Source organism: Gobio gobio (genome assembly GCF_949357685.1).
Source record: "Gobio gobio genome assembly, chromosome: 6".
Classification (NCBI taxonomy): domain Eukaryota; kingdom Metazoa; phylum Chordata; class Actinopteri; order Cypriniformes; family Gobionidae; genus Gobio; species Gobio gobio.
This window is the reverse complement of record NC_137102.1, coordinates 39,528,338-39,539,608: the sequence shown is the minus strand read 5'-3', so window position 1 is coordinate 39,539,608 and position 11,271 is coordinate 39,528,338. Positions and strand designations below refer to the sequence as shown.

Genomic DNA, 11,271 nt, shown 5'->3' with positions numbered 1-11,271 from the left:
GATGTTTAAAATGTAGAATGTATGTAAATCTGACATTTTAAAGATGTTTATCAGATGTTTGAACACAATAGATGCTTTCCAGATGAGACGTAGGCTACATGTGCTATAGGCCTAGTAGCCTATCACAAATGATTTTTGTTTTATACATTTACATTTCATTCGGTTTAAAATTTCCTATAAACACTAAACATAATCTAAAATGTGGTGGTTTGAATTTTTGGCCAATGTAGAGCATGGGGCTGTAACCACCATTGAAATGGACAAGTCCCCCTGAATAATTAGAAATGGCCACATTGTCCCTGAATTCAGCACATTACAATCGCAATATAGAGTCTCGCTGCCCTCTGCAGGAACGTTATGGGAGTAAACAAATACATATTCGTTTTAAGAGTGGACTAGAAACAAAACTAGCATTACATCTCATTTATAAATACAATTATTCAATCCCAAGTGACAGGCGTGTGCGTTCCATGGCGTCGCGTTTAGTCGTAAACGTTGATGAATCAGCATTTGGAACGCTTGAACGCGTCACCGAGCAGGAGTGACGTAAGGACATGCGCTGCTGCAGCACTTCCACTGCATCAAACCCGCGGCTCGTGATTGGCCGAGAGGCGAGTGAGCTCGAGCTGATCTCTGGTCGAGAGGCAGAGCCGCATCAGCTGCAGTGACACACGCAGATCGCATCTCCAGCATCACAGACAGCACAATGAGGGAAATCGTACATCTCCAGGCCGGACAGTGCGGCAACCAGATTGGTGCCAAGGTAAGATTATACATGCATCTATATTCATATCTCACAGCTTTTCGTAGATGCGCAGGTCATTTTCCTCTCTATTGCAAAAGAGAACGAAAAGAAAGTGACCAGTTTGCTATCTGCGGTTGTGAAGGTGATTGTGTTGTGTGGCATGTCGCGGATGGGTGTGGTGAGGGTCTGCAGTGGCTCGACTGGGAAAACTGCAGTGTGCGTCATTAAATAACTGGACACGAATTCACCAATAAACCCATTTCTGCGTTTCAGTTTTGGGAGGTGATCAGTGACGAACACGGAATTGATCCCACTGGCAGTTATCAAGGTGACAGTGAACTGCAGCTGGAGAGGATAAGTGTTTATTACAATGAGGCATCTGGTAAGTCAGCCATTGTTTGTATGAGCATGGTGTGTTTTTGATGTGCCTGTGTGCATTTGTTTGTTCATGAGGTCCAGATGGTCATTTTTCCCAGCTCTGGTCCCCCAGCTGTCAGTTATTGACTATTTCAGAGGCCCGTCTGACCTCCTTCTTAATGGCTACATTACAGATTTTCAATCAAACACAACCCAATTGCTTTATTTAAACATTGTGGGGTAGTTTTAGCGCAATCATTCAACAATAGCCAGATGTGTCTTTGTGTTCTGTAGAAAAGAGTGTATCTGCCATTGTCATTAGAAGGGTGGAGCAGGGGAGAGATGGATGACGCGGCACTTATTTAAGAGGGTCAGCGTTTACTATACAGACATGATAGCAATGTAGAGGGGGTATATTTATCAATCTCTGAGAACTCTTTAAGTTCTTTTGGATTTTTTTACCAAAATGATTTTATTTCACAGGAAACAAGTATGTCCCTCGTGCCATCCTGGTGGACCTGGAGCCTGGCACTATGGACTCGGTCCGCTCTGGCCCATTTGGACAAATCTTCAGGCCAGATAATTTTGTGTTTGGTATGTTTATAACAACTGGATTTTCCCCTACAGCTTTTTCATTGTCAAGCATATTTGATTTTTTACAAAACAGAATTGGGACTGAGGATGCTGCGCTCCAAAAGCACCATAAAAGCAGCCAATAGAGACAGAGCACATTTAGGCCACGCCCATACCAGGGGTGAGAAACAATCCAACCCTCTCCATTGACTTTGTATTGTGTGAAGCTGCCTCCTTGTCATTTCTTGCTTCTAACAAAAGACAGAACATTGCCTAAAAGCTGCTTTGTGACAGGGTGTACAGCAAACAAGCTAAAAAAAAAAGAATTACCTTTTAATAAGCTACCAAACCGTAAAAGCCAGCCTTTAAGGAGACAAAAGTGTATACAGGCAATAAGACATGAAGCATTAGCAGGAAGAATGGGTAAATTGTGGCATCCTGACACTCAGTATGCCTACATGTGCAGTAAACATGGCTAATTGTGCATAGACTGAAAAAAAAATATGGACGTAGTGTCCGTGACGTCACCCATAGGTTTCTGAAGAACAGTTCTGAAGCGTAAAGTAGGGACGAGCTGGCCGTTGCCATCTTGGCAGCGCGTCACTCCCGGATAATAGAAAATGGGCAAAGAGGCGGGACGTGGATGGAGCTGAGGTGACGCAATGACTAACAGACAGCAGATAAATGGCTATCCACCTGTCACTCAAAGTGGCCACGCCCTTAATTATGCAGAACTTTAAGGCTTTATATGTAAACGAATGAGTTATAAAAAAATTCACCCCCCTCACAGTTGTTATGAAGGGCAAAATTAGCCTTATAGACCAAAACCGCAATTTGTACCAGGCTGTAAACATGTTTTAATCTGCTGTAAAGTTGGGCATTTTAACATGGGGCTCAATGAAATTCTGCTCCCTTCTGGAGCCTGTCCCTAGTGGCCAGTCGATGAATTGCGAGTTTAAGTCCCTTCCGTATTGGCTTCAAGAGAAACTGCGGGAGGTTGCCGCTTGTACGTGTGCAATAATCATTTGACATGGTTAAAAATAATTTTTAAAAAAATGTGTTTGTAGCATATCCTTGTCGCTTATTACATTCCCCTCGTTGTACTCTCAATTGCCTGTATCCACTTTTGGCACTTAAACGCTTTTTTTTGGGGATGACAGCTTATAAAAACTTAGTTCTGGGTTATTTTTAGCTTGTTTGCTGTACACCCTGACACATAAAAAAACAGCACAATGCCCAAAAGCTGCTAAAGGGAGAAATGACAAGGAGGCAGCTTCACGCAATATAAAGTCAATGGAGAGGGTTGGATTGCCCCCCCCCCCGCCCCCCCCCGTGGGCGTGGTTTTCAGAGTATGATAAGTCACATCTCTATATAATTTGTGTGCAATATTCCACGTCTTCTAGAGCTATAAAACAGATTGCAATTTTAGTGTTATTCAGTGAAAATCTTCCCCTCTGCCGTACTTCTCAATCAGCAGTCCTGCTCGCATTCAATTCAAATATACTGCGCAGACTGTTAATGCTAACAGCATTATTTAGCAGTTAGACATTTCGCAGACAATCACATGTACTGGTGATTGAATGCTCAAATAGAGGGATCCACTAGGTAGTGCGCATGCATTGAATTAATCCAACCATGCGCAATGGTTCTGCAATCTGTCAGCATTTCTTCTTTTACCCCCGAGTGAAAAATGATGACGAGGGCGGGTCAACCTGTCACTCACATGAGATCCACCAATAGCAAACCACCACCATCCAATCAATTCCCCACGGACAAAATCCAGCCCCGCCCTACATTTGTTCTTGTTCCAGAAGGGTTTCACACAGATATGTCACAAACCACTTGTTAAGTCGTGACATTAGTAACACCATTTCCATGTCCAAGCCTCCACTTGTTTCAAGTGAGAATACCATCTCAACCGCCGCTTATGAGAACTATTTATTCATATTACACATTTAAGTTACGTTTTTTTAGGCGTAGTCTCTGGGCTCCCAGACACGGATATTTTAACAATTCATGAATCGCTATCTGGTCTTGGGATTTTGTATGAAGATAATGGTTAGGATCATGACTTTTTTTGTTGTTGGTATATTTACAGCAAACCATACATGTTTATTAGTACCTTTTATTGTTTTCTTTTGGCACCTGGACCCCGAAATGGACACACACTAGATGATTCATCCAGACCATACACATTGATTGTAGGGACGATTCCACAGTGACAAGATTTCACAGAGACTTAAGAAAAATAAATGGAGGATGATCAACGTTGTCAGCTGATTCTGTTTTACAGTGAGAAACAAAGGAGAAAAAAAAGAATATAGATGATTTTTCTCACTACTCCACTTTCGTGCCATGTTTGTGGCTGCCAAGTTTCAGCTATAGAAGCACAACATCCGGTTGGTTAAACTTGCTCGCTCGCTCGCTCTCATTGGCTATCACAGGCATTACGTCAGAGGCAGCCCGACAGCCAAACGTGTTTGATATTTTTGATTTGAGATCGTGGAGGCTCTGACGCGATCGGGAGCAGTAAAATAATCATAATGACACCACAATTGAGGATTTTTCGCGACAAACGCCTTGAATCGGGCCACGCCCCAGCAAAACGGGCTCAAAATCGGGCTTAAAGTCTTCAAGTGTTCGGTCAGCCTTAATGAGCAAATTGGGAAGAAAAGACTATTGCACTTTCCGTTTTATGTAGACGTTAAACTGGTATATAGGGGAAAACTGATCTAAATAGTGATCATGTCGACATATGTCGTTTGGCAGGGGTTCTCAACTTTAGCCCCTGTGGTCCACTTTCCTGCAGAGTTTAGCTCCAACCCTGATCACACTCAGTTGTCTTTAGCTTTCTAGTAATCCTGAAGATGTTGGGTGTTTCTTGTGCATCCTCGTTTCCTTTCCTCGCGTCTCACCTCCACCCCCTTAGGATGCAAGGGAAGGATACACCTGTGCATCCTCGCTCATGACTCCTCAGGAATCTTCCTCGTGGGGCAGTTAGAGAATTGAGAGATTCTTCAAGATGGCCTTCTTTGACTAGTTTTCCGGGTCACAGGCTGAGGACGGAGGAGTGAGGAAACGAATAAGCATCAATTTGAGTATTGAGAAGAACCCCTTGATTAGCTTGTTAGGATGGGTTTGAGTAGGATTAGAGCCAAGCTCTGTAGAAAAGTGGACCTCAGGGGCCAGAGTTGAGAATCCCTATTATTTGGGCTACTTTTATGGTGCTGTTTTGGTCATAGCTCAACAGAGGGAAAAGTTATTCAGTTTTACAACACTAGGGTGGGTAAATGATGGCAATTTTTGTTTCAACTAACCCTTTAATTCAATCGGTTAGTGTTATGAATTTCATCAAGTTTAAACTGGGACATGTGGGCTTTCTTTCAGGTCAAAGCGGAGCTGGGAACAATTGGGCCAAAGGCCACTACACAGAGGGAGCAGAGTTGGTGGACTCCGTGCTGGACGTGGTAAGGAAGGAATCCGAGAACTGCGACTGCCTGCAGGGCTTCCAGCTCACGCACTCCCTGGGAGGCGGCACCGGGTCTGGTATGGGCACCCTCCTCATCAGCAAGATCCGTGAAGAGTACCCTGACCGGATCATGAACACTTTCAGCGTCATGCCTTCACCCAAAGTGTCGGACACAGTGGTGGAGCCCTACAATGCCACTCTGTCTGTGCATCAACTGGTGGAGAACACTGATGAGACCTTCTGCATTGACAACGAAGCACTCTACGACATATGCTTTCGCACACTGAAACTCACCACTCCTACCTACGGCGACCTGAACCACCTTGTTTCGGCAACCATGAGCGGGGTCACCACCTGCCTGCGATTCCCAGGTCAACTTAACGCCGACCTGCGCAAGCTGGCAGTAAACATGGTGCCCTTCCCTCGCCTCCACTTCTTCATGCCTGGGTTTGCGCCTCTGACAAGTCGTGGTAGCCAGCAGTACCGTGCTCTTTCAGTGCCAGAGCTCACGCAGCAGATGTTTGACGCCAAGAACATGATGGCAGCCTGCGACCCACGCCACGGCCGCTACCTCACTGTGGCAGCCATCTTCCGTGGCCGCATGTCCATGAAGGAGGTGGATGAGCAGATGCTGAGTGTTCAGAACAAGAACAGTAGCTATTTCGTGGAATGGATCCCCAACAACGTCAAGACCGCAGTCTGCGACATCCCACCACGTGGGCTCAAAATGTCAGCCACGTTCATCGGCAATAGCACAGCCATTCAAGAGCTGTTCCGCAGGATTTCAGAGCAGTTCACCGCCATGTTCAGACGCAAGGCTTTCCTGCACTGGTACACTGGTGAGGGAATGGATGAGATGGAGTTCACAGAGGCAGAGAGCAACATGAACGACCTGGTCTCTGAGTACCAGCAGTACCAAGACGCCACCGCTGATGAAGTGGGCGAGTATGAGGAGGACGATCTTGAAGAGGAGGAAGACGTTCGCCATTGAGACCGTCCAAGTGAAAGCCAAGTGATGCTCACTGCAGAGCCAGATGATGTCCAGTAATGGATGGAACTTGATCTAGTCCAGCTTCACCTCTGTGGATCTTAACCTAAATATGTTTAGGGATAGGGTTAGGATGTGGCTGGACCTTCAAGCTCCACCCATTATGTGCATAGAGGGGGATCTGGATGCCAAGCTCCACCCATTATGTCTATAGAGGAGGATTTGGACATCAAGTTCCACCCATTATGTCCAGAAAGGGGATTTGGATGTCAAGCTCCACCCATTATGTGCATAGAGGGGGATCTGGATATCAAGCTCCACCTATTGGCTCTGCGGTGAGCAGCCTCTTCAAACAGCTGATAGCCATGTGGTCCACCATGTAGTTTTCAATACCAATGCATTTAGTTTATCTGAAAATGTCCATAGCAACGCAAACAGTGCTGCTAAATCATAATTCAAAAGGTGCTGTTGTGTTTAGTTGATGTTCAGAAAAGATACGAGTGAACAGTCATTCAGTAAACAGCGATGAGTTCATCTTACGATATGTTTTGTAACATATGCTTCAAACTGCAGTTGCCATGTTAAAAATATTAAAGTGGTCACTAATACAAGTTACTCAGTCTCTTGTCAAAAATGGTTCACTTCATATTTACACATACATTCATTACTCTCAGTCGTGAAACTCAAACAGAACACATTCAACTCAATTCATTTACGCAAGAATGGTTTTACCAGTTTACACTGAGAACACATTGTCACAACAAACCCCTTAAGCCTGGGGTGTCCAATCCTGCTCCTATTTAGCTCCAACTTCGCCTGTCTGGACGTTTCTAGTGATCCTGAAAACCTTGATGAGCTGGTTCAGGTGTATTTGATTGGGGCTGCAACTAAACTTTGCTGGAAGGTGGTCCTTCAGGAGCAGGATTGGACACAACTGTCTTAAGCCAAGAAAAACCTTAGTTATGCTTACTTTTTTTTTTAACCAGGTTCAGGGGCTCGTACCATGATGGTAGTTGAATAAACTCCGGGTTAAAGGATTAGTTTGACAAAACCAAACCAGTCCAATCAGGCTTTGTTGGTGCCATCAACTTTCTCTGTCAGCTCAGGCTTTGATCCTAGTTCATGGAGCGCATGCACATGAAAGTGTGACATTGGTAGAGGACAGCCAATCACATGCTTTGAAACAGAGAAACTGCTATTCACTTCTCATGAGAAGATTGAAGAATATGAAGTATGTAAATGCATTCTCACATCAAGAAGAAAATATCTTATTGGTCCAGTTTCGAATTGAATATCTTAGCCAGAACATACACTGCAGGGCTGACCGGCTCTGGGACAGGTTAAGTTACTGTGGCGATGAAGACCACTAAAAGCCGAGCCACTGTCCCGGTGCCTAAAAACCAAGGTTGGCACAAACTAAACTGAAACATACCTGGCTATCCACCTAAACCGGCTTCATGGTACAGGCTTGAGGAGCCCGCAGGGTTTAGTTCCAGCCCTGCTCCAACACACATAACCTGAAGGCTGTATCCGAAATCGCATTCTTAATATATAGTAGGCTAACAAAATGTGACAAAAGTGCCCAAATTCACAGTATTCATAAAAGAGTAAAAAAAGGTCTGGATGACCTACTTTTTCCGGCAAGATTCTGAAGTTCTTTCAATGGCATTCGATGGACACTTTACTATCCCATGAGGCCACAGGAGAGGATTTATGAATGACAGTGAAGCAACGCAACTGACGCTGGTAAATCACATGGTAAACAGGACGGAACTACGTTTGTTTACCAGTCGCAGAAGAGAAACCTTAATACATGCGCACCTTTATACATTCAGGTTTGTCGGTTCAGTTTGGTGCCTCTTTTTACTTGAATAAAGTTTAGATCAAAATGAAACAGAAGTTGAGACTGACTTTACCACCATATTATAAAAGTTCCAAGTGAAAAACGGGAGAGGGCATCAAAATTTGCTCTGGCTGCTCAACCAACAACGCTGTAGAAAGATTCTGGACGCTTTGACATAGATCGGTCTTGGTCTTAAACTATTTAAAGGGGCCGCAAAGCAAACACGCATGTTGATCTGTATTTGTGTAGATGGACCACAAGTAAGGTATAACCTCAAGAAATCTTTTAAATGTGAAAGTAAGAAATTGATAGATGGAAAGAACTTATAGTTGCATGTTTACTAATGAAATAAACCAATTAAAAGCCATTTGTGTGGTGTGGCTTGGGTGTTCATGGTTAAGTGCTAGTCTCATTTCAACATGCAGTTTATACGTTTACTAGCCTTAGTCTTTAATTAACATTCATTTGTTGTCCTGGTTGAAGTGTAGCCTTAATGCAATTGGTAAAATTGGTGTTGTTTTGAGCAACAAAATTGCATTCCCGCTGAAAAACAAGCATTCTAGAGCGAAAATGTTGCCTATGAATAGTGTTGTGCTTCTTGTCAAATGCACATCACTATAGATGATCAAGTTATTGCGTTTCGTATGAAAGTGCTCTACCTGCGGAGATGGAACTACAGTGGTCAGAACAAAAGTTTACAGGACTGCGTTCTCTGGAATCTTCTCAAGCGGAGGACTTCTACATTCCAAATGGTTGCTGCCGAACTGCGTCATTGCTCATTACCATAAAGTTGACCAGGCTTCAACTCTCCTCGACGTCCACATTGTCCAAGACGTGCCGCGCCGCTGCTCGCCAGTATGAACGCGCGGTTAAAATGCATAATTAATTTTGCCCAGACTTTTTGCTCTAATTTACAGTCTGGAGTCGTCAACGGTAGAGCTGTTCTGCAGATTTTGGCCAGTCTGAGTTGACCGATTTGGAAGAAAATCGCGTAGTGTATGTTGGGTACATTTTTTTTGTTGCTTCAGACTATGGCCACATTTACATTACATGGTTTCAAGTGACCCAATTCCGATTCTATGCGGCACAGATAAGACCCATGAACGTGTAAGCAGGAAATTGAGGCTGTGTCCTTCGAAGAACACAAAAGCCAAACTGAGCATTTGGTAAATGGGGCGGTCCAGCCAATGGAGGATTGCTCTGATCACCTAACAACCGTGACAGCTGCCGTTGATGAGCGCCACTCAATTCAACCGCCTGAAAACAAAACAAGGGTTTGTTTATCTTGGTTCATTTATGTACACAAGAGTATAAGCTCTTCTATAAAATTACATTTTAGCAAGATAGAAATCAAATTCAACACTTTTTTTACATTTGTATTAGATGTTTAAACCCAGTACTTGCATCTAAAAGTGTAATCTGGCATTTTCACCCCAAACAAATCCTGTCATCACCAGCTCATAATAAATCTTGGGATATTCTGGTCTGTAAAGCATCCACTTGTTCGATCCTTCTTGGCGCAGGAAACAAAGGAAGCATTTGTGGGCTGCATTTAAAGGAGCCTTTGAATTGGCACAGCCTTCATCATGCCGCTGTGACGCATTCGGCCTTGGAATGCCCCTGAATTGGGACACAGCTATTGTTTTCATTTGTTATGCATGTCCTAGCAACAACAACACATGTTTCTGCACGAGTTTGTTGTGTTCAACTTAGGCCCCATTTACACCTGGTAGTCAGATGCATTTTGGTTAACCAGATGAGGGAGACACATTCCCGTTTACACCCGGTGTTTTATGCTGCCTTCACGTGCTATCGGAAATGTCCTAATTCCCACTTTAGAAGTCGTGATTACGAGCTTGTTGCATTCAAGTGCTTTGTTGTCGGAGTGAACAGGAATCATGGTGGACACCAGGTTATTCTTGCCTATTTATTGGGAAAGTCTTATTAAAACCATCATCATTTGTAGTCTCCATGCACCGACAACCATAAACATTCCACATAGTCCGCTTTCTGCTGATTCTGTAATTTCAGTCAAATGCAGGCTATTTTCGCTGTGTACCAAACATACAATACACTTCATATGATTACTCACATGTAAATATGTACTACGTTAATGTCAAGACAAGACGACCAAGCTGTTTTGGACCTGCCACAGCAGTCCAGTTCTCCCCGCCACCATGTTTAAAACTTATGACACGCCCATCTCGGGAATTGGGGTATCAAAATTATTTCCGAACTTCCCAGTGGTAAACATGACATCAGAGGGCGTTCATGTGCAATTTTTACCTAGGAAACTCGTATTTACGATAATTCCGATAGCACGTGAAGGCAGCATTAATCGGTCTCTTCTGTCATTAATTGTTCCCATTTACAAAGTCGGCAAGTGTAAAAGCGGATTTATTCTTCTGCGTCTACACCATATCCTCTCCGCCGCAAGTTACGCGTCTGTTTTCATTTATACTTCTGCGTTGTTGTCCACATCAATGTGCAATTACACATGCAGACCGCTAGTAGGCAGTGTCCACTGGCATGTTGATGGTGTAACCCACAGTATCAAGGCAAAAGCCGAAGACGAAGAAGCTTGTTTGTGTACATTGTCGGAGTAGCAGCAGTGCTGATGGCGGAAAATAAATAGCACCTTTTCTTGCAGCTTGAGTTGTTGTATTGAATACAAATTAAGCATCTCTAGTTGATTAGTAGGGTTACATAAGAGGCGATCTGGCGCTGGAAAGCGTTTTTGAAATCATGCAGAGTGCTCGTGGCGCTGTTTTCAGTATCGGTGGCTCGTGCACAGATAGCGCTTCAATCGATTGCTGTTGCGGAGACTTTATTCGTTCCGTTGAAATCACAAAATGAAACGCACCCAAATGTGTCCCTGTTCTTGATATACAATCACTGACTAACATCTTTGGCTTAACCAGCAGCCATATCACCCTGTAGATCAAGACTGGTTTCCCACTGAAGCTAAGCAGGGCTGAGCCTGATCAGTACCTGGATGGGAGACCAACTGGGAAAACTAGTTTGCTGCTGGGAGAGGTGTTAGTGAGGCCAGCAGGGGGTGCTCACCCTGTGGTCTGTGTGGGTCCTAACACCCCAGTATAGTGATGGGGACACTATACTGTAACAAGCACCGTCCTTAAACCGAGGTCCTGACTCTGTGGTCATTACTCTTTATCGAAGGACATCCTGGGATTTTTAGAGGTGTAACCCCGGCATCCAGGCCAAATTTGCCCATTGGCCTCCTAATCATCCCCATATACAATTGGCTCCATCACTGTCTCCTCTCCACCAATCA

The 11,271-nt window shown here is 44.1% G+C and overlaps 1 protein-coding gene across 1 annotated transcript; it reads left to right on the top strand.

Moving 5' to 3' along the window:
* Positions 1-426: 426 nt before the first annotated feature.
* Positions 427-6,762, top strand: tubb2 (tubulin, beta 2A class IIa). The gene is made up of 4 exons (XM_079818627.1): positions 427-763; positions 1,019-1,127; positions 1,586-1,696; positions 5,064-6,762. Exons 1-4 carry the CDS (start codon positions 707-709, stop codon positions 6,134-6,136), a joined length of 1,350 nt encoding a protein of 449 aa, XP_079674753.1. The 5' UTR covers positions 427-706; the 3' UTR covers positions 6,137-6,762.
* Positions 6,763-11,271: the final 4,509 nt, after the last annotated feature.

Coding starts and splice junctions, on each gene's coding strand:
- tubb2 (XM_079818627.1), top strand. CDS start 707: ATGAGGGAAATCGTACATCTCCAGGCCGGACAGTGCGGCAACCAGATT. Junction 764..1,018: donor GCAACCAGATTGGTGCCAAG/GTAAGATTATAC, acceptor TCTGCGTTTCAG/TTTTGGGAGGTGATCAGTGA. Junction 1,128..1,585: donor TTATTACAATGAGGCATCTG/GTAAGTCAGCCA, acceptor TTTATTTCACAG/GAAACAAGTATGTCCCTCGT.